General features: G+C 40.3%; 1 protein-coding gene across 2 annotated transcripts in view; it reads left to right on the top strand.

Moving 5' to 3' along the window:
* Positions 1–20: 20 nt before the first annotated feature.
* The window catches only part of camsap2a (calmodulin regulated spectrin-associated protein family, member 2a), a 52158-nt gene continuing 27568 nt past the window's right edge, over positions 21–24610 (top strand). For both annotated transcript variants that reach the window (XM_078258765.1, XM_078258764.1), the window contains exons 1-3: positions 21–643; positions 5444–5703; positions 24153–24314. In XM_078258765.1, coding sequence (XP_078114891.1) covers positions 505–643; positions 5444–5703; positions 24153–24314 — 561 coding nt within the window. In that variant the 5' untranslated portion in view covers positions 21–504. The remainder of the gene's footprint in view (positions 644–5443; positions 5704–24152; positions 24315–24610) is intronic.

Raw genomic sequence — 24610 nt, 5'->3', positions numbered from 1 at the left:
TTGCAACAAAGGTGCTGGACTTGGAGAACTACAGTGCGGCAGCAGGAAAACTGCACCACGGCACCAATGGATAGAATAGAGGAGGGAATGCTAAACACATAGGTAATCCATACAAGAATAAATGGACATGAAAGGGATACGCCGTCTGATTCCAAAGAACCCCAAAATGGAAATATTTGTGTTTCTATGCCAGCTGAAGAACAGTTTTTCCTCTGAAATCCAAGGAAACCTTCCCAGCTTGGTCTGACGAAGCCCATTTCAACTGGTAGACAGCAGTATGGATGAGAAACGCCAAGACTAGCGACTCATTGTGTCAACGAGGCGAAAAAATCCGCAGCCAATCTCGCTTTTTTTCTTTTCTGAAAGAGCCTGTGAATAGTCTGCGAAACGACACCCCATCTCATCATTTCACTGTCGTTTATTGTTTTCCAAGAAATTCCACTAGTGGGATGCTTTCGCGTTGTGTTGCTTCATAGGGTTCAAGAATACAATTGAGGGAGAAATATGGGGGAAGTTCAGGACGTCAGGGATGTTAAGAAGACCTTCGTTGCTCCAGCGATAAAGTCTTTTGAGCACTATGACTTCTCTCGAGCCAAAATCTGTTGCAGCCTCACATGGCTGATGGCCAAAGCATACGGGACAGGTAGGTGTGACGCTGTACCTCGACATAGTGACCTGCACGCTGCATGAATAGTTTTGTTTTTCAAATCCATGTTTGTCAGAATTTTGATTAATTACTACAGAACCTGATTCAATGCATGTGAATAATGGACCTTGTACATTTTAAAAAGCTATGACACCAAAACAATCCCCAAAACAAGAGACAGATGTGGACTCATCATTGATTGCCTGAGGCAGTATTCTTTACTAGTGCCTCCTGTAGAAATACCACAGTGATTTTCCATCAGAGTAAAACCTGTTTGGTCCACAAACAACAGTGTGTTGCTCATTGTGGACCATCTTAAATGAATTGCCTTGGACAGACATAATTAATTGTTAACAGTCATTTGGAGTAAATGGAAAGGTTTGTATGCTCAGCTGTAGTTAGTAACCATCATAAGACAAAAATCAACAGTGCTTTCAGAAATATTAGTTAATGCTTTTCCTCATGGAGGACCACCTTCATATTTATCTCACCTCAATTGATATCACTGTCTTGATTCTTATATGTGACTTGTTATTCTGTGTATTATGATTTGAGAATCATTTCAAAGGTTTTGCAATGAAAAAAGGAGTCAGAAGTGTGTTCCTTTTTTAGTAGTTTTGAATATGAACACTAATATGGTGAACACATGTATACATATTGAGAGCGAAGCAATGTTAATGCAGGGAATGTATGCATATAGCCCGGTACTATACCACTAAATTGCCCCCCACATTTTCAGTAGTGCAGTGAAAACAAAATGGCAATCCAGTCTAATTATCTGGCTAGTATGGATAATACATAGACCGAGGGGAGTTTTGTAACACTGTGGCGCAGATGCTCACCTCATCGTCATAGGGCTCAAAATTGATTTTAAAGGAGCCAATGTGGTGCTGGGGTTGTTTAGCTCAGATAGAACATCCTTTTCTTGTCTTCACATCTAGTTGTTTTTGTTAAACAGTACTGCAAAGCACTGATGCTAAGAAACCACAGAACATGTGTTATACTCTGAATGATTAAAAATGATAAGGATGGATGGATGTTATAAATTACCAAAGGTGTTTTGTGTATACGTATAACTTGACCTTACGTTGTCCATCAGTGGGAATTACAAAAACATGGATTTACAGTAACGGGAACATTTCTTTTTCCACCAACATCTCAGTAACAACCTCGCTCAGATTATTGTGACTTTGACCTATAGTGGTATGTTACTGAAACACACATTTAAGTCACATTTTCACAATACAAGCAGCAGGGATTCAACTGAAGTGTCTGGTATAGAGGTAATCACCATCTAACATACTTCAGAATGAGGATTTTTAGCCTTCAGAGTGGAAATGTGCTAAATTGTGATGTCTGTCACATGGTTACGGCATCATTTTTCAGTTAAAAATGTACATACAATGAGTGGGGACTGGAAACGTTACAAGACCGTCTCTTAAAACTCTAAGCAAGTACCCCACTGCACATGACATTTGTCTTATGCTAGGTGACAGAGCCTGAGCTGTTAAGGTGGCGTCAGTGAACAGGGAGGCATAACAAGATCACTTCTTCTGAGCCATTAATGCAGAAAAACTGGAATGATTGGCATCATGCTTCTACTGTGTATAGCCCTAATAACTATAACGCATGGCCATTGGCCAAAAGTAGAAAAGAAATGCTACCCACATTTCTGAAAAACGATTCAAAGCTATTTCACTGCAAACACAAATTGAAGTCACTTTTATCAGTCATCACAGTCCTAATACCTGTGTTTCACACTGAGGCTACTGTCGCTGTGCACATACTGTGGCTGAATCGAATCATTTGAAACATACAAACGTAACAGAAACAAAATGATCAGCAGTGTGTGCTTAAATGACTGCCTGCGGATGAACCAGGCCTTGCTGCATTCACTCACTGAAGTGGAAATGGTTTTGGTCGGAAGCGGAGTCCTGAGGCAGATCATTTTGTGAGGGGCCTCAGAAATACACTAGTGCAGTTAATGTGCAATTCACCAAGTTTCAATTCTACACAATTCAAAGTGTGAGTTGTTGCTTAGAAAATATTCTGTGCTTATTCATCTTTTGATATCATATATTTTTTTGTCTGCCCAGACTTACCTCAATAACGCAATCAATTAAAAAACCACAGGTTGAGAATATTTTTGAAAGGCTTGGCCCCTGTGGCGAACAACTCCTACATCTGTCATTTGAGGCTGGGTGAGAAAACCGAATTATAATATTCACAAGCTGGCTTCTGATCAGGGTCATTTATTTTATTTTTTTATAAATGCAAAGTGCAAGACTTTAAATAAATCCAAGACAATCTGTCTGTCTTAGATTCTTTTTCTGTGTTTTGTTCTTTCCCATTCATTCTCATTTTCACCCCCATTATTGTAGTTATTTCATCTATCTGCTTAATGTGCATATGAACATAAGCACATCCTCTCTAAAATAACCAGTACAGCTTTGTTTGTCTGCTGAAGCCACCAAGCACATTGCTATTACTTGCGCTATGTTGTAATAGCCCAGCAAACATGAGATTCCTTGCAGATCCTCCAGTGTATTTTCAATCAGGACTGAATAAAATGGGCTGATTCCAAAAATACAGCTCTCCAGAGAGAGAGGGAGGAAGGGAGAGAGAGAGTTCAATGAAGAGAGAGAGCGGGCTCATCTCCAGATTCCTGCCTACGCTGCTCTGAATACTTCACATGCATCTGCCTCATAACACCAGTGCAGGAGTGAATCAAGAATATGCAGTCTAGTAGATGCAAGATGTAGTCCATGCAGCAGATCATCTGCTGTTACAAAATACTGTCAAGCACAAACTGATACCGGTGTTTAATGTGCGATACAACTCTGGTTTGTGAGGAAGAAGATTCACTGTGACCAGAAGCTGTCCTGTTCGGTAAAAGGTTGAGACAAAAGTGAATAAGTGTATTTATCTCCAGATTCTCTTAACAAGCGGGCTACTTAACAGATGTCCTTGCTCTCTGCATTAATCTCGAAACAGCAGTGGTTCTCCTCTGTTGTAAACAGTTGAAGACTGGAATATTGTGAATGTGAAGCAAGGTTTTACAGACTTCCGTGCCTAAATAAAAGCTAAAATACTACAAATGTAATTACATATTGGAAGATAACAACTGGAATACACATTTCTTTATATAGTGTTTGAGCTAAATCAGATGAAATGATTCCACATTGAGTTGTCAGTCAACAATGATGGCTTTGGATTGATGTAAACACTGCTTATAAAGCTCAGTGAACTGGGCCACAACAGACAAACATTCCTAACATTGTAGTCTTCTTTAATAAGCAGGTCCATTACAGTGGCAACATGAACCAAGTCTAGCAAATAGTGGAAGACACAATTAGAGCTTCAGAAAAGCCTGCATATTGAAAAACCATCACATTAAATACAATTTGTAAATTATCTGAGCAATACCTGACCTCTGACCTCCCTGTGGAGGATGAAGGGGGAGGACTAGAGAAAAGATTGTCTTTGTTGGGATCAATAACATGAATAAAGTACTTACAGGAAAAGGATGACCCAGATAGCTGCTACTGTCTGCATTCCTGTTCCATAATAACACAGAGTCCATCTGTATATGACCTTGTTGATAATGGTCAGTCTAAGTGTGTGTGTGTACAGGTGTGCAGGTGTTTTAACCCCCCAACGTCGTCTTCCAGGCAGCGCTGCCTGGAAGGCACTAGGGTTAGGTGCCTTGAAGTCAACGGTCGCAACGCTGCCTTGAAGTCGACGGTGGGGGCTTAAAACACCATTGAGCGTGTGTGTGTGCAGCAGTGTCGGCGAGTGTAATCGCTGTCACCACATGCAACATTTTTCTCTGCATACACCCAGTTATCAAAATGTACATCTATTCTGCTGCCTACACAGTGATGAGCTCTGTGTGTGTGCATGCATTTTAATATGTACATACAGCAGCAGCATGTCATGTGAAAACAGTTAATTGTTTATTTTAATTTTTTAATCTGCTGTGGAAAAAAAAGGACTTGAATTGGCTCGGCTCTGACTGATATTTTCTGTACAATAGCCATACAGTCTCTTTTCACAATGGTTTATGAAAATGCTTCCCAGCTCAGCGAACACGTAAGTAAGGCAATAAAAAAGGCAATGTTTTGAAGGTATTACTATCCCCTTGCAGTGGACTTGCTTGAGGTGATGCACACACACACACACACACACACACACACACACGCACACACGCAGGCTCTCTTTGATGAGGCAGGCAGTGAGAGGAGTGTTCCCAGGGAACTGGAAGCTCCAGAGATACAGACTAGATGAATCAATTGGGTTCCACTCCTGCAGTTGCTATAGAAACGCTGGTCTATCCATACCTGTCCACGTCAAGATATCGTCAAAGCATGGCAATGAAAAATTGAAGCAGACTTGCCAAAGATGGCTGAGAAAATGCATTGTGTGGAAAAATCTTCAAAGAAGCCAAACTCTGATGCAGATTTGGAATAAAGCTGCCATCACTACATCAGCTCAAGACAGTTTAACTGATTTTTCACTTTTGTTTTCCATCCTTTGCCTACGGAGTTTGTCCTTTGTAAAAGGGAATGGTTAAGTAGTTCTGTTTTTTCCATATTTTAGAACATGAATTATCATCCTCAGTTTACATCTCAGTAAGCTGCATATTTTGCTGATGATGATGGTGATTTGCTGATATAGAAAATTAGAAACATGCCACTGTGGTTGTCTTGGTTCTTAGTCCACCTTCTTATTGAGTCTTCCCAGGAAGTTAGTGGAATCTCTTATCCACAAGCCCACTTTCTCTCCTCCATCATACAGACAGCATCCCGGCAGACTTAAAGGACCCCTTCTACACAGACCAGTATGAGCAGGAGCACCTGAAGCCTCCCGTGGCCAGCCTCCTGCTGTCAGCAGACCTCTACTGCAGGGCCGGCAGCCTCATCCTGAAGAGCGACTCTTCCAATCCCCTGCTGGGCCACGATGCTGTCATTCAGGTGCTGGCTCAGCGTGGACTCTACGTCAGTGACCAAGAGAGACTGGTAACTGAGAGGGACCTTCGAAAGAGGCCTCTGCAAATGGTAAGCTTTTTAAATCCATTTGAGAATTTCAGGGCTGCTGACAAGATTGTGGTTGGGATATGCAATCATTTGTTGGCTCGTACGCAAAAACACTCAACTTCCTGCCTTTTGAGCAGCAAGTTATTATGTCATAGTGGTCATCACTAGCCTGACAAGCCAGACCCACATCAAGATTGTTGGGCCTGGGAATTAGACCATTAGACCAATTGAAACCATTGGCAGAGCTCAATCCGAGGGGCAGGATAAACGGCTGTATTTCAAATTCACTCTGCACCCAATAGGATAGCGCTACAACCAACCAGAGCAATGCTAGTTGATAGATTAAACTTTTGCCGTATCTGGTCAGCAAAACTTCGAACACATCTTCCTTTTTTAAGAATGACTTCAGTGCTTAACTCCAAGTCTTCCAGAGTCGCGGCCAAAGCTGATTCGAAAGACCGCTGTTCGCCAGCAGCAGCAGCCACCTTCTTTGTTTTCAAGTAGCAGGGAATTCACGCGGAACCGTCGCAACCATTGACTGTGGTCGCAACTCTGCCGTCATTATGTTAAGCCCGCCCACCGACTCTATACACGATGTGATTGGCCTGACTAGAGTCTGGTTTTTCCAGCTCGCAAGCCAACGGAGAGTTGCTAGACTGAACCTGGCTGCAAATTACATTTGCTGCCGCTAGGGTGCATCTCGATTTCTAGGCTAGGTCATCACATCTAGGAACTCCAACTCTCTATTTTGAGAATACCTAGCAGTAGAATTTGACACCAGTCCCTGAGGCATATTTCATGCCTCTTTCCTCATTGCATCATTCCACCCAGCTTGTCTTTTAAACTTTAGTTCACCAGGAAAGGGGACATTCCGGAGTAGCAAGGTACAAGAACAGGAAGTGGAACCGACATTCACATACTTTTGCTCACATGCACTCATGTACAAGTTGGTTGATTGTGTATGTTGCCGCATCCTAACTGGGCGATATGCTCAGGTTGCATGATGTACATACTGCTCAGAGCAAAATTTTGCATGGGAAAATCTTAGAGCTTTTTGCATCTTCGATGTTACCTTCAATCAAAGTGTTTTATTTTGAAAAGTCAGCACAGGTATCTAGAAAGAGATGAATAAATGGAAATGGAAATTGAAATAGCCTTAATAAAATGGACTTCAGGCTTGGACAGTGATCAATGCTGTTCTGCTTCTGCTGGCATAATTTGTAAAATGTTTATCCCTGTGGTCAAAAGTGGCCAACCACAGAGATTTCTGAAATGAGGTTCCCATCCATTTTGCATTGTGCACTGTGAAGAAAATTCACTTGAGTAGTGTGGAAATTGCAGTTCTTAATGGCCAATAACAGCGAATAATAACAGCGATTCTTTAAATACACATTTCATTAAAAAGATAATGCAAAACCAATACAACCCAGTAAACAAGTGCAACAAACCAACACAGCAACAAGGGATAACCAGTAAAAAGGCAGACAGAAGGGTTGGTATTTATTCACTTCTCCAGATACAGATTGTTCAAGCCTGCCTGGGGATTAAAACCAACAATTTAACAGTACAAGCTGACTTAGACCTCAAGGCATCCACTGCCCTGTGTATATCTGTCACCTCTCGCTGTCTTTATAGCTCATCTCATGTGTTTGTGTTGGAGCTCACTTCAGAAATGACTTTGCAGGCATCCTATTGAGTAAGAAAGGGATCCTTATTATTCGGGGACGAAGTCTCAATAGGGGGCTTTATTGCTTCAGTGAATTGCAATTGAGACACAATTAGTACACAGTTTGCCTGCAGTCTGTTTGTAGAGTCCTGCTGGTTTTAATTTCCCTTCTATGCTAATTTAAAAGTTATTTAAGTTTTTGTTGGCGTTTACATTTCAAGCACTTTGTTTTGTGAAGACAACACAAGACATCATTAGTACATGCTTACCTCACATTTTGTGTTTGTGCACGGTGTTCATGCTTTCTAGCTTCTCAACACAACAGCACCCACAGCTTGTGCCATGAACCTGAGGGATTCTGGGGTCATCTATTATTTAGAAACAGCTTCAACATGGAACTGAAGGTTGACAGGCTGAGCTCTGCGGGGCGTGGAGAGTCTGCAAGGAGAGCAGGAAAAAAACATTTCTTCTGGAAGAGGTAGAGAGGTTGGTTTGATAGGCTGTCCTAAAAGGAAACTATCTGTGAAAGAGAGACTGAGCACTTAACCTGTAGTTCTAACTATAAGCTGCTCTGGATAAGAGTACCAGCAATGTTATTAAATGCTGCTTCTTGGTATTTATTTATTTTTTTTAACTCAGCAGTTCTAAGAATTTTTAGAATTTGCAACTTCAGGGGATGTTTGAGGGAGCTTTAGTAGGTCAGTCAGTAGCAGAGTTAGATGCCGCTGATGTCTTGTCTGACATATGTCATAACTGAGAACACTTAAACTGACATTTTCACTAGGTTGCCAAACTGACTTTGCATTTTAATCGTATTTTTTCTGTCCCCGCTCTCTCTTCTGTCACTACTCTGCCCACTCATCCTTCTGTCTTCAGCCATGGGCTTCCCACATGTGAAGATGATGGCAGTACCCGCCCACTCAGTCACCTACACACATTCTGTATCGCTGACGCTCTCCTCCACCTGTAGTGTTCACAAAGAATGACGGAGAGATGTGGAGGTGGGCTGAGGATCCGAAAATATTATTCTGGCATTACAAATTACAGCCCACATGAAGCACCGTTGCAAGTATTATCATAGCTACAATTCATTATCAAAAGGCTGTACTTGCTACTTTTAATACTAGTTCTTGATTGTGTTCTTTCCAAAGTGTCAGTGCTGTGCAGCTGTGATCAGGGAGAAAACCCAATAACAAAGCTGAACTCCATAGCCAGCAGATAAACATTATTAAATGAAAGACTAATAGCTTGGCTTGATGAATCGACATCCGGACATAAAATGTAACCCTGTTGCTACAGAGACGATACACTGAGTGGGACAATGATGTCAAGATCCATAAAAGCCAAGGAATCTAGATGATGAATGAAAATAGAGGATGTGTGTGTGTGTGAGGCTGCACGAGTGTCCACATGTGTGCATGTGTGTAAATGTGTTGTTAAGTGAGTGTGTCCAGGTATCTAAGAACCTAATTGCACGGTGTAAAGTGGCACAGACTGGTTAATGGAGAGAAACAGCATTTGGCATTTTATTATATTACTGAATATATTCAGGGTTGTTTCGATCAACATGAACACGCTTTTGCAACAACGCTCTGTTCCACATTCATACAATCTGCTGGATACAGAGCAGCCCCACTGGAGCACTGATGGTTAATTGCCTTGCTCAAAGGTGCTTCTGTAGTGATAATGAGAAAGGGACAAGCACTGTTTTTTTTCTCCCCTTCATTGGGTTCAAATTATCACTGCAAAGATGCAGGACTGTTGTTTTGAAATTCAGTGGATGACGAAATGTGCCACGATCTGAAGCTTTCTTACCTACTCTGCTTAACAGTTTCTTTTGGAAAAGCCTGTCGATTATCCACAGGATAGTGACTTGGTGATATAGGCTTTACTTCCTTGACCTCGTCACGGTGAGAACCGATGTTCTTCCAAGCTGCCGAACCTTGAATGTCACAGCTTTAATATTTAATAAAGCTGTAGTAAATAGGTCATGTTGTAAGGTCAGACTTTATAATGAAGTGTATAAATCAGACTCTATTACGGCCGTATGAGGCGTGTGAACTACTGATAAGAGGCATAGCACCTTATATGGTTTCTAAATTGCTTTTTAAGTTACTTGGGTGGTGTGTCTGTGACATTATGTCAGAAAAGCTATAAAACAGAAAGGTTTATAGTCACATGTATGTTAGACAATGCTTCCAAATCCAACCTTAATGGCAAATGCATCTCTAATGTGTACATTAACTGATGTATTATGTAGTTCTTGATGAAACCATGCTGCTTTAAGGCAGTTACACACCAACCAGATGGCCGACCGTTGGCAGAAAAGGCAGTTGGGCTGATCAGTCTCCCCGAGTTGGTCAAAAATAGTGCAAGAGGTGCAACGATGAATCGATTAATCGATTAGTTGTCAACTATTAAATTAATCGCCAACTATTTTGATAATCGATTAATCGTTTGAGATTAGGATTTCTCTGATTCCAGCTTGTTAAATGTGAATATCTTCTAGTTTCTTCTCTCCTTTGTGACAGTAAATTGAATATCTTTGAGTTTTGGACAAAACAAGACATTTGAGGACGTCATCTTAGGCTTTGGGAAACACTGATCCACATTTTTCACCATGTTTTGACATTTTTAAAAATCAAACAACTAATCGATTAATCAAGAAAATAATCGACAGATTAATCGACTATGAAAATAATCGTTAGTTGCAGCCCTACTCGGAACACACCAAAGCGACGAGATGTAATACGTCTCCATAACAGCAGGCGGCGCTAATCTGTTTTGTCACCCAAAAATGAAAACCGGCAGCTGATTGGACGAACGCGTCACATGGGTTTGTTTTCTCCAGAAATTCAATGACAGACTGTCATGGCGGCTTGTTCAGAATACGATCTCATATTGTACTAAAATAGTTCACCAAAACGTGTTTCTGAAAAATGTTAAGCGAGAAATAGGCCATACAGTTGCTGAATCTGTCTTCATTTCAGATCGACAAAGGTCAGTTTAAAAGATTTTCGTCAGATTTTGAGAGGCTTAGTCACGCTTATTCCGCTTGCCGTTTTCGGGTGAGTCCCGACTGCACTGTCTCCAACTGAACACGTCAGGTCAGCCAAAATGAAGGCCGACAGCCCCTCGGACAGACGACGGCACGGAACACACGAACAGACTCGAGTCACCGACCTCGCCAGACTTTCCAATGGCCGATTATCGGCTCGGTGTGTAGCTGCCTTTAGAGTGAAACTATTGGGGATTTATTTTTAGATGTATTGTAAGCCTTATGGCAAATTAATTACAGCTCTATTGTAACGTAGAATCTACTCTCATGCTTTCTACTCAGTTGTTTGCCAGTTGTACTTAAGGCACCGGTTGGAGTCACACAGAAGATTTCTTAAGCAAGTTATTTTAACCTCCAAAACGTTCCCTTGTTAACTTGGGCTCATTTAGCCGAGGGAGCACTGTGCCAAAAAGGAATGTGACCTGGTTAATTGTTGCTGACATATTACAGCACAGGAGTGTCGCATTAGCTGTGCAACAAAACAGAACATGTGTACACAAACACACAGCAGCAGCTCGCAAAACGAACATGTCAAAATCAAAATCCCTCTCGCAACTGTTTTTGCAGCAGTTATTATTTGCTGCTTAATGATGTCATGACTTGTCAATATCAGATGTCTCCCTATATAGGTATAAAGTGTAATAGATTCAAATGTTTGTATGATGATGTAAATGTAAAAGCCAGTTTTAACTACCAACAATAATTTAAATCCCCTCCCAAAAAATGTATTTCATATTCTTTAGATGTACTACTAACACATGCATTGTGCTAAATGTAAGCATCAGACATTTCTAATATTGTGTGTTTTATATTTAACAATGTCAACAATCACTACATATACATTTTAATATATAAAGTCTATCACATTGATATTTAACATTCTACATTGATTAAAAAAAAAAGTTTGTCGGTTCAGTTTTACTGTGTGACAGATTGATTCATCATCTCATGTATTGCATGGCTTAATAGAGATGAATACACTCCCTCCCTTTTTGCTTCCTCAATCACAACCCCTATTGGGCAGGTGCGCCGTTTCCATGGTTACACTCCAGTAGGCAGGGGGTGTGTGTGTGTGTGTGTGTGTGTGTGTGTGTGTGTGTGTGTGTGTGTGTGTGTGTGTGTGTGTGTAGGTGGGTGCAAGAGTGGGGGTGCTTCTGCTTGCATATGTCATATGCGCAGTCTGTGCTTGTATGTGCAGCTCTGTACTGTGAGAACACTGCCACGCTCTGAGGCAGAGAATACTGAAATGCTGGATTCGTACGAGCAGGCAGATGGTATTTCTAAGACACTGCTGCCCACACACACACACACACACACACACACACACACACACACACACACACACACGATAAAGTACAGAAAGCTAACCTGACTGCCAGGCAGAAGAAATACTGCTTAACATCAAACTAGCTTCCTCTGTCCCTTATTCTCTGCCTCTGCACTTGATCTTACGAACAAAGACGAGCCGAAGCAGCAAAGTGGAAGGGAAGCCCATCCAAGTACTTTCTGTCCTCAGCTTCGGCGAAGTCCCAGCCAGCATGTTATGCTCGATGCCAGCAGCGACTTCCAGGCAGCACATTATGGATGGGTAGGCAGCGAGCACATAATGTGATGTCATATGATGTGCTGAGCTTCTTTCTGACTGTGTTTTAGGCTGATGTGATTGCGTGCTCCTGTGAGCCTGGGAGCTTTGTTTTCAGAGGAAACAGCTCCAGGTAGGGTTAACCAAGGCAAATTGATCCCAGGTGAGGTGCCAGACTAAAAATAATTCAAAAACATCTACTGTATTGATCGACGTCTTTGCTCTCTTTTGGAGCCAGGCCTCGGAGGGGAGATCGCAGGTCAGTGCCTGGTGGCTCAGCCTGAAGAAGTAACCTGACAGACCATAGACAGATGTTTCCTCTTACTGCATATTGAGAAAAAAATAATCCTGTAGTAACTATTTATCTAAGCAGTTAACAAAACCTACAAGTTCTCAGGTCAGTGTTGGAAATAAGATTATGTACAGAGATTATACACACTAAGAGATTTCCTCACTTGAAAACATTTTAAAAAAAAAATGTCTTTATTACTATTTTTACAGTGATAAATATTTTCAGCAAAAGTAGGAAGTAACATTTTTGTTTTTTATGTTGAATGTGCAGACGTTCCACTTCCGGGATTGCTCCGTTGCCGACGGAAACTCTCCGGATTTCACTCATTTACCTTGGGCTTTCTTTGTGTTGGCTTTCTAAACTTCAGTGGATTTATGAGGACTGTGGTTAACTGCTCCACAGATCTCTGCAGGGTAAATCAAGAACGCTAGCTAGACTGTCTGTCTGTCCAATCTGAGTTTTCTGTTGCACAACCAAAACAACCCTTGAACGTACACGTTCCACCAAAACAAGTTCCTTCCTGAGGCTATTTTGCAGTGGCGCCGTTGCTCCGTATGGTGCTTAGCGCCGCCAAAGACGATTGTGATTGGTTTAAAGAAATGCCAATAAACCAGAGCCCGTTTGTCTCCCATCCCAGAATGCTGTGTGGACTAGCCATACCCTCCTCCGCAGCGCTGTGGAGGTAGGGTGTGGCAATGCGAGACTAGTATTAAATGATATATTCTGATCTGGTAAATTGGCACAGTAAGCTTATTATACTTATAGAGAAAATCTGTGTCATTTTCTCATCAGAATGTGGAGCAGAGGATTTCTTGGGAGAAATCATTCACACTCTACATATCTTAAAATATTCACTTGGTTCTCCTTATTATTACTGACATTACAAATGAAAGGATTGGTGAGGCTATAAAAGCACCTAATCCGTAATGAATTCATGCTGCTACAGATATGGCCCTGTGCAAAACCTTATACAGGAATCTCAATTTTGTAGATTCAATTAAACAAGCGTTAGTATTAGTTATACTATTGTAGTGTGTGTGTGTGTGTGTGTGTGTGTGTGTTTTATATTTACTTATGAATAATTTAAGCAAATTGTTCTCCATCAGAGAACAATACATTCATTAGCCTTGATTGTTGCACACAAATGTCCATAGAAACACACAAAAACAACAATAACGAATACAATTCTCTCTCTATTTCCACATAGATGTTTAGCACAATGTGCCGCCAGAAGACAAAACCATGATCCTGACCTGGTAAAAGCAGGCAACACTGCAGATAATGCTCTGCTCTGCTTTGTTGAAGACCCAGTTTTAGGGTACTTGCAATGAGATCTCATATAGTGTGAAATGGAGACTATGACATAAAGAGAGAAGATGCAAGTTTTTTTTAAAGGTGCAATATGTAATACTGACAGCTAGTGTCAACAATGTTGCTAGACGCTTGTCTCACATAGCCAGACATTACTCCACAGCACAGTGGAGTAGCTAACATTAGATGCTGGCTATATTGATATCTTATGATATATATTGATGTCATAAAAGCCCGTGCTCACGTGGAGCTCTGTATCCAACTGACAGACACCCTTTTTCGGCTTAGAATTACCGTAGGAACTGCTAAAAATCCCACAACCTCGCCATCCTCTCCACATGCCAAACAGACACACTTCCTCGGCTTAGAATTACGATAGGAAATGCTAAAAATACCACTACCTTGCCGTCCTTTTCCACCCGACTGAACACACTTTATTGGCTTAGAATTACGGCAACAATCGCTAAACACACTGCAAACTCAAGGTCCTCTCTTTCCGATTTACACCCCCCCTGTTTTGGCTTCAAATAACTCACCGTTGTCGGCTACAGCCGCTGAACAGGCTACACGTTGTAAACAGCCGTGGCGCTTGCCTTGTCCTCTGGTAACGTTAGCAGTTAGCAGGGTTAGCATGGCGCCGTTAGCCAGGACCAGTCGGGATCACTTCACTGGCTGTGTCTCAATTGTTTTTGCGAGTAACCAACTCGGGTACTCTAGCTATATAATTCAATGTGAGTACACAAATGTTGAAATGACATAAAATGCCTGGCCCTAGTAGCTGTGATAAATTAGCCTGAAGCTAATGCTTATCTGTTCAGGAGGAAATTAGCCAACTCTGTGTCCTTTTGGGCTCTAAGCTGTCTCCATCTTTCAAATACATCTCCAGTATTTACCCAGACGGGTTTGTTACGTCTCTGGTCACGCAACTATTAGAAACATGCCATTTTTTTTGTCGGGTAAAATCAATCTCCGTTGATCCTGTTCGTTTGTTTGCTGCTTTTATGGCTGTACTAACCTTACAGCTGTAGCGCGCTGGGTTTACGTTTTTACAGGTATATCTGGCAACCCGACCTGGCTGACAAACTGGGCAGTTGATAACAACAAACAAGCCAAAACACAAACAGAAATTCCGTCACGGAACGGAAATTTCAAAAGAAGAAAATACTGGCATTAGCATTGTTGTCAGAAAAGATAGTATTTCAACTTAGCATGTTACCTTAATATCTGATGACGCATTGGAGTAATTTTTGAAATTATTACAGTAAATATATTACATATTGGACCTTTAAGACAGTGTATGAGAAAATATAACTTTTAGGAAAATGGGGAATTGTGCATAGTACCAGATTTAGCTGAAAGCAAATGTCCTTCTGTGGTCACACATATCTGCATTCCCACAGGGATTTAGTCTGAACACCAGGTAAATGCCAGTCATGTTTATGTAAAATGAGTGGCATTTCCCTTTTAAATGAAATCAAACCCTCTTTTATCCCTATCCACACATGAAACACTTTTAACGCAGAGGGCCTTTTCAAACTTGATGGAAGGATTTGGAGTGCAGGCGTATCTCCAGGCGGGGTCAACACTGGCTGGTAGTTGTGATCGTGTCCCTAGAGAGTGTTCTAAGGTTAGCTTTGAGGTTTCTATATAATTGCTAGTTTGGGTTTGGAGCATATGGAGGGGGAAGGTATTTTGCTTAAAAGCTCCACTCCCACAAGTGATGCCAGACCTCACAACTGGTATTTTGTAAATCCAAAAGTGTGCAATTGTGTGCATGAGCATTTTTATTTCTGCTCATGTTTGGGCTAGCTTTGTGGGTTATGCCATGTCTTCATTCAAAATGAAAGACTGCTGAGAGAAAAGACAGAAAAGAGGAAGGTTTTATATTTCCAAAGTATTGTTGATGATTTGGGAAAAAATTGTCCAAATTCCAAATGCAGTTCTGTGTTGTTCAAACCGTTTGGATGCAATGTCTGGTGACTGATTAACTGTGTTTACTGGGAGCAGTCATGGTTCAGTTAATTAAATGGTTCAGTTCAATTCAGTTTGACTTTCACCTGTCTGGGTTTTCACATCAATTTAGTTGTAATTTCCAGAGATTTAAATTTAGGGATTTTCTGCTACCTGGCTAAGGCACACATCACTTTGTATTACATACCTTTTTTGATTATCTGAATTTTTCTTTTTATTTTACTATTAAACTCCTACCCTCTTCAACCAGTAAGGATAAAACAGACTTTGAAATGATCAGCTCTTGAACTTTGTTGTATGCTATCATTTCTTTCTTTTTTACTAAAGCAAAGAAAATATATTCATACGAAAAAGTGGTGCTGCTTTTTCCTTTAACTTTACTTTAAGTACTTGTGGTGACCTTCGAAAGAGACTAGAGTGAGGTACAGCTGAGAGCTTTTCCATGTCCATCTGTGTCGGCGTGAAGTTACCTGAAGCTAGAGGCCTCTGAGTCTGGACATGAGAGCTGTAATACTAAAAGCAGACTGCATTTCAATATTACAGCACCCCTGAGCTAATGTTGAATGTGTGTGTGCACATGTTCGCGCGCGCGTGTGTGTGTGTGTGTGCGTGTGTGTATGTATGTATGTGTGTTTGTGTGTGTGTGTGTGTGTGTGTTCTTGTTTAACTATATTCGTGGGTTCCAAAAAACGGGAATACAGTATACTTGTGGGGTCCGGACAGCTTTGTGGGGCCAAAATGCTGGACCCCACAACTTCAAATGGCAGTTTGAGGGTTAAGACTTGGTTTTAGGATTAGGGTTAGAATTAGGTTATGGTTAGGGTGAGGGTAAGGGTTAAGGTTAGGCATTTAGTTGTGATGGTTAGGGTGAGGGGCTAGGGAATGCATCATGTCAATGATGGGTGTGTGTGTCTGTGTCTGTGTGTGTGTGTGTGTGTGTGTGTGTGTGTGTGTGTGTGTGTGTGTGTGTGTGTGTGTGTGTGTGTGTGTGTCCTTCAGGAGACTACAGGGCAGAAGTTTGATGATTTTGGTTTGTTCAGTTTATGGTCCTTTTCTGCTCACACTTTTGTTTCATCATAAATAATCAATGAAGCCTTGGACTCCAATACAAACAGGCACAGACTGATCATTAGCCGTGGCCCATTGGAGCCCCTTAAAAGCTTTTTCTGTAAGTTGTGGTAAAGACATTACTGTAGTCATTGCCTCAATTCAGATCATGTTGCAGTGGAATAAAGTCAATGTAATGATTTCACAGAAACATTTTGCAGAGATCCTGTACGGTAATGGTGAGGTAGTGTATTGTGTATCTTCCACCACCTGGTTCAGGTCACAACAAGCAGTTTAAAGCTCTTATAATATAGATTTTAGTTTATTTACAAGAGACACACAACAATGAGGTGAAATACATCACACACTATCGGCTGTAGGTCGCTGCGGGGTTGTTTTATTTTTGCATTTCTTTTGTGCAATGTTAAATCAGGCTCCTACGGTGGATTTTCATCCTGCCTCTTTCACCAAGAAGCCGTATTAAAGATGAACAGTGTTTGCTTCTCTCCCCAGATGAGAAATACAGAGAGGCAGCAATGTAGCGGTACAATAAAAACAGGATATTGACCATGAAGGAGCATCTTCTTACCTCGTGAGAAATCAAAACAAGTTTTATGGACGTAATCAGCTTAGATGAGAAAGCAAATATTCTTGTGTCTTTGGCCACGGAATAGACCGTGGCTGTATGAAATGTGTGATAAAAATAACTAAACATTAATGTAGCTTTAGTCAGCATATGATAAAGAAGGCAATATCTTGTGGGAAGCAGAGACTAAAGGTTAGAGAAGCAGTCTTATAATCAGAAGGTTTCACAACACTTTCCCCTCTTGCAGCTGTGTAGATACCCTCAAGCAAGGCATTTGATGGCATTTGATCCCTGAATGCTCCAGTGGGGCTGCTCATTGGCCAACAGTGGAAGACAGAGGTTGGGCTGGGCAGCTCCAATGTGTGGATATGTGCAACTATATGAATATGAAGTAAAGGAGTGCTGAAGGAAAGCACGTGTGCTCAGCAAACCGAAAGGTTAGAAAACATGACGTCATGGGATATCACAGAGGAAATGGCCTTATTGCAAACAACTGGCAGGTCTGCCTAAAAAGGCTAACCCTTTCTTTGGGCAGTGAAGAATATATGTCTTTCTTGCTTCATATTCTTCCTCCCTCTCTTCGTCTACGTCTTTTCTCCATCTAAACACCACTCATCCATCCGGTTACTGAAGCCTTCCTTCTAGCTTTCACCTGACATTTACACAGTCAGCTGGTCCTTCAGTGACTCTCCATTAATGTGAGCGTTACACATACAGCAACTCTTATTCAGAACTAATTCAGTTGTGGCACCCTATTTCCTATATGTGCTTTGTGAGGACCTTTTAAAGAGGCATTTTCCACATGAATTCAAATAGAATGAGACAGTTGCATCTATTTTGATGCAACTAGGAAGCTCTATTATAGGGTCAGCTGACAAATGCTATTATAAATTATATTAATGAGGAGTTTTAGTTTCCTAAGTGCCATTTTGGCCTTCAGACTTTCAGTTTTGTAAATCTGGGGCCATAAAAATGGACTAAGTAAATGTCAGCCTCTCCATCAGCTGTCAGAAACACATGTTTTTTGCAGTGTTATCACTTTGAAGTACAAGTCAACAACTTGAGTGCAGCTGAAATACTTTTCCTTACTGATCTCCAGAGTCAAACCCAGTAAACTATTTAGTAAATGAATGTGAAAATATCAAAATTTAAATGTGACCGTGACAGTTTTTTGTCACGGTCAACATGTTTTGAAAACTGCAAGAGAAAAATATGTCAGTCAGCCTCCCCAATAACTAGCTCAAACTCCTCTCCCCATGATTTCAAGCTGTTCCAAATACTAAAACATGTTTTCGGCTAAGCTTTTAAGAAAAACAGGCAATACTAGCAATACTTGCTAAAATAAATGATGCCCTGAATTGAATTTTCTTTCAGGATTTATTAGTAATTAAAGGTAGGTCAAAATGTGGCCGGGTTGGCTTAGTGGGTAGAGCAGGCGCACATATATATATAGTATATTTAGAGGTTTATTACTCGACGCAGAGGTCCAGGGTTCGAATCTGACCTGTGATGATTTCCTGCATGTCTTCCCCCTCTCTCTCCCCTTTCTTATCTGTCCTGTCCATTAAAGGCGGAAAAGCCCCAAAAAATAATCTTTAAAAAAAAGAAGTAGGTCAAAATAATTAGATTTTTACCTGAATCTGTGTAAACTGCTTCCCTTCGTCTGCATCACTCTTCATCGTCTTTGTAGTGGGTCCTCCTTCTCTTTCACTGTTCTCTTTGTCCATTTAATTACTTTTTTTTACCTAGTAGAGTTTGCAGAGAAGGAATGAAACTGTGGGTATGCACTTTCAAGTTTAAACAATTTATCCAAACACTAATTGCTAACATCTAAAACATGACTTTTAAGTGCTGAAAGAAGCTGTTTTGTCACATTATAAAGTATGCATGATCCCGGTGTCAAAAACACCTGGATCCTGGAATGAGCATGTGGTCCTACACTAGCCTCTTCCTCCCACACTCAATATGATTAGAGACTGCAAGTCTGTGGTATAGTAAACAAGATTAGTTCTTATTGTTGTCATTTTATCTCATCAGACCAAATCAGATCCGAATCAATATCATTATATTGCTCAACAGAAGGGATGAGTCAGGAGGTAAAGAGGCCTTTGAGGAATGAAGCTGGTCCCTTGGCCTTTCCGAAATCGGTCTTGCCCGGAGTTGATAATTTGTTGTAGAACAAATACAAATACAGGGCAGGTTTGTAACTAATGATAACAGATAACAGGATGTGTATGTGTGTATGTGTGTGTGTATATGTGTGTTTGTGTGTGTGTTTGTGTCTGCATTTGGTTGTTTGTCTCTTTTACAATGTTTTGACAGGCTAAATGAAGGCCAATAGAAAACATCTTTGCAGTGTATTATTAAATGGGATTGGTTTGCTGCCTGGTTGCCAGATCAGAGATAGGAGAAATAAGCATTAAGTGAATGCATTGTCAGACAGCAAATTCATTTCGGAGCTAAAAATGCACAATATAGTTGCTAACTTGACAGCCAATTTGACTTTATCATGCTATATTTTTGGGGAAAGAAACTATCTTGGTTTTTCTAGCTGTCATCACACAAATGACCTACACTAAAAAAAAAAAAATCTACATAAAGGAATAATATGCAAAAGGCACAGGTTTTTTAACATGAATAGTCCAAGAGGATATTAAGCACTGCTTTATTATTGGCATTGTTAGTGACAGAGTGAGCGAACAACACAGCTCTTTAACATCACTTTCACCATAAAAACCTCCAGTGATATGTTTAATACATTGTTCCTTTTTCTCTGACTCTGGTGCACTGCATCATTGTGGATCTTCAAGGGGCCGCTTTAACTTTATGGCCGATTAAACGGGTTAGCTCATGGAAATCCTGCCGCTAAACTATAAATATTTAGCGTTATGATTCCTGGGTAATGTGTGGTGGTGAAGGCACTATAGAGGGAGCTAAAGGTAGGAGCCAAGAACTAAAATACACAGATTACACCATATCACCATGGTGCAGTAAAGACAATGTTATACTTCCACATTCAGCTTCTATTTCCACTCACATTGCAAATGAAAGTGATATGTCAGTAGAGCATCTTGCTTAAAATGTGCTCTGTATGTCAACATGCATGAGTATTAGAGTTAGAACTGTTTTCTGACTATGATTATTTGAAAAACTCTGTATCAGTCTGTTTTGATCTAAAGAAATAATGTGTTTATGCTAATTATAAATAATTGTTGCTGCTTTAATCTTGCCTTTCATAACATCTGTATCATAATGCAACATAGCTAGTTAGCATGGGATAATTAGGCCAATAAAAATAAACTTACAAACTAAAAAAACAGAAAAGGGCCAAGCAGAACCTCCTCAGATATATTTTACACTGGTACCATAGGGACCTGGCTAGCCACTGAGCAAGTCTAACTATGATTGTAGAAGGTCTAGACTAGGTCATAGGGGGTGTAAGAAAAAATTGATACACTTGAGTATCGCGATATTTTATTTTGCAATACTGTATTTATTTTCAAAACGGCAATATCAATTATATATATATATATATATATTTTTTTTTTTTTTTTTTTTTACGTTAAAAAGATTCATGTAAGACAGTGGTTCACATTTATGTTGTGTTTAACCCCCCTACCACTAGATGGCTATGCTGAGACGCACCACTAGTGTCCTTGCCTAGCAGTGCCTAGCAGTGCCTGACTTTTTGCTAGAAGCTAACAATGGCTAAACTTTGGCCCACTTTAGCATATAAAAATTAGCTCACTAAGAACCTGTAAACCACAATCCCAAACTGGCAGTTTGGTTTTCTGTGTACTGAATTGTTTACCTAAAGTAAACTTCATTTACTTTTATGAACATCATGTCTTTTTTTAAAGCACCCATATTATGCTCATTTTCAGGTTCATAATTGTATTTTAAGGTTGTACCAGAATAGGTTTACATGGTTTAATTTTCAAAAAACACCATATTTTTGTTGTACTGCACAGCTCTCTCTCACTGCTGCAGATCCTCTTTTCACCTGGTCTCTGTTTTAACTACAGAGTGAGACCTCTTTTCTTCTTCTTCTTCTGTACTATCTTTGATTGCACTTGCACATGCGCAGTAGCTCAGATGTAGATCATGTCAGTTAGCTAGCTCCATAGACAGTAAAAGAAAGGCTGTTTCTACAACTTCGGTCAGTTACAAGGCAGGATTAACTGGGAGACTTCTAAATGAGGGTGCACATGTAAGTAGTTCTTTTGTAGATTATGGTGAATTTGTGTGTGTTGTTGCAGTGCTTTGCTATTGAGAACGAGGTAGCATGCTAGCGTTAGTATTAGCGTTACGCTAATGCTAACGCTACGAGCTAATGGTTGCGGTTAGCCAGCTCGTTTCGGCTTGTGACGTCATAAGCCGTGCCGATTTTGAACAGCTCACTCGGAGACTGAAGGCAGGACACATTCAGAAACCGTATCTCACTCAAAACAGCATGGATGGTTTTTTTTCAAAATTTGTATGTGTGTGGAAACACCAGAGACACAAAAGAACACCCCAAATCCCAGAAAAAGTCTTTTTTTCATAATATGGGCACTTTAAATATTAGTTTTCTTTACGCACAGTATCGAAATATATTGCAATATATTGAATCGTGATCCATGTATCGTGATACGTATCGTATCGCCAGATTTTTGCCAATACATAGCCCTAATAGGGAAGTTACGTTTCGGGAAAGGTCCTGGTCACAAAAGCTCAATCGTAGTTAAAGGAAGCAAAGGTGGACTGTTGGTAGAAGTAAACACATGTTGTGTTAAAGTCATACACTCATCCAACACCACGACCTCCTCCGTATGACTCTTCGCTTTCCTTTTTGCATCAATTTGAATCGAAATATTACATTTTTGTTTCACAAATTACCTTTCTCCCTCATTATTGTGGACAGACACTGACATATTGTCTGTAATGTAGGCTATATTTCATAATGATTAAGCTTCTCCTTGTAAACAGAGTAATGCCTGGGAACTAAACTGTGACTTCAATTGATTTTAATTATATCCTTACATCACCATACCTTACCTGTTTTGGACTCCTCAACATCGTTTACATGTTGAGTTCCAGATGCTTCCCTCAGGGTGTAGGTTTTGTCTCCCCAAAGGTAGCACTAATAGATACAGATTGTCCTCTGTTCCATCTGCTATTGTATTTTTTAAACAAACTATAACTCCGGATGTCATGCCATTGCGTCTCCTTTTTCATGATTCATGGTGACTTTGTAGGAAATATGGATATTGTGCTGTGTTATGGATGATGTATTGTATATGTATGTTTTTATTAATGTTTTGTAAGGTGTCCTTGGGTGTCTTGAAAGGCGCCAACAAATAAAATATATTATTATTATTATTATTATTATTATTATTATTATTATTATTATGTATTTGTGTTGGGCTGCTGTCTGCAAAGGAAATTGCCCCTCGTCAGGACATTTTTTGAATCTAGGGCAAACACACCACATCTGACTTTTCTCATACCTGTAACCCTTGCAATACCTTCAGTACTTTTAGATTGTTGATACCATTCAAAGATTGGCTTTATTAGCCTGATGCGTGAACACTGTGGAATGCTACACAAGTTGAAGTTGGAGTTACTTGCATCTAATTTTTATGAATAGGTTAAATGATTGAAAAATGCAAATGCCCATTTTGTATTTACACAGTTGACATTTTTTTAAGAACATTGTAATCCGTCCATGGTTAGAAGTAGAAGTCCAAAGTTGGATTTATATTCATAATTTTTCAAAATAAAACCCTCCAGTCAGTGATAAAGATGAGTAGAGCAGCTTATAATGGATGCCTATTAATTGGACTCAGTTGTCAGAAAGATGTCTTATTCAGGCTTCTCAAAGTGTAGCGGTTGCTGTGGGCAAATTGGGTCTTGTAACTAGGGATGAAGGCACTTGTTTCCAGGGCAACATCAACAAATGAATGTTCGCCTGACGACAATTCCAGATGTACAGCAGAGGATTTGGAGTCCTCACTCACTCCGACCCCCACTCTGGACAATTTTGTTGGCAGACTGGATGTGCCATTTTCAAACTTTACAACAGGTTTTTAAGATTAGGCAGCAAGTTTAACCTGCTCAGATACATAGGCTATTTGCAGTCTAGCTCACACACTTCTTAGTGGCTTGTTCATGTCTCATTCTCATCTCCGTGCACCTGACGAGCCTTTGGCTTTGTCAATAACATGCAGGACATTCTCATTTTTATGCATATGTGTTATCTTGATTCTGTTAGTGTCATATTTATTTGTAGTCTGACAGATCAATCTGTCACTGAGATTAAAAAGCTGTTATGGTCCAAGTTTCAGTTCCTCTCGGAGCAAAGTGATCTGTCTCTTCAGATGCAATGAAACAAACTGGGCATATTTCCTCATCTATCATTCTCTTATCATACACCATTTTACACCTGGCCAACTTGCAGTTGGGTTTGACCTTCAATGGCTAAAATACTTCAAATATACTATCTGCAGGAAATTAACCACAGTCAAGCATCAGCTGGAATCACCAGCTACATCAAAGCTACTTGTTTTCACTAGGGGTGGGGGAAATTATTGGTACAGCATAGCATCGCGATATTTTCCATGGCAATACTGTATTGATACACAGACGCCAAGTATTGATCTTTTACTATACTGTATATGTGTTGGTCAGTTTGTCTGCTTGACAATCCCATTTTTAAAAATGAAGTGAGATGAACAAACAGAGAAATGTATCTTTTTAGATAAAACAGATATTTTCATTTAAAATTGGGAAACATTTGAAGTTGGAAAAAATTCAATAAAGTGCAATATATGGCAGAATGTTGCAATATGTTTAAAATTGCACTAATATCGTATCATGACATAAGTATTGAGATGATATCGTATCGTGAGGCCTCTGGTTATTCCCACCCCTAGTTTTCACCCTCTAAATCTTTCTCTTTACTGTTTTCTCTTCCAGAGCGCTCACTTGGCAATGATCGACACTCTGATGATGGCGTACACAGTGGAGATGGTGAGCGTCGAGAAGGTGATGGCCTGCATTGGTCAGTATTCGTCTTACGACCCTGAGGTGGAAACACCTTATGACACAGAGGACGCAGTGACCACCTGGATCAACAAGGTGGGTATATCTTTTTCAAATGACAGATTTACTGTAACTACAAGGACAGATTGTGAGAAACTGGTCATTGCTGTCCAAGGAGCAGGCTGGTGGTCATATTATACACAAGTTACTGTAGATAGCATCACTCAGGGTCATTGGGTTAGACCTTGAGCTCTGACAGTCCACAGTGCACAGTTTGGTTGCAAGATATTACAGTCAAAAACACTGACCTAAATACCATCAAATCTGTTACATGCACACCATGCCTTGAGCTTATAGCATATGACGTGTACAGGTGAACTCGCAGCATGAGA

This window comes from Sander vitreus, chromosome 9, assembly GCF_031162955.1.
Source record: "Sander vitreus isolate 19-12246 chromosome 9, sanVit1, whole genome shotgun sequence".
NCBI classification, from domain to species: domain Eukaryota; kingdom Metazoa; phylum Chordata; class Actinopteri; order Perciformes; family Percidae; genus Sander; species Sander vitreus.
Note: the sequence above shows the minus strand (reverse complement) of the source record. Positions and strands in the feature narration are given on the sequence as shown.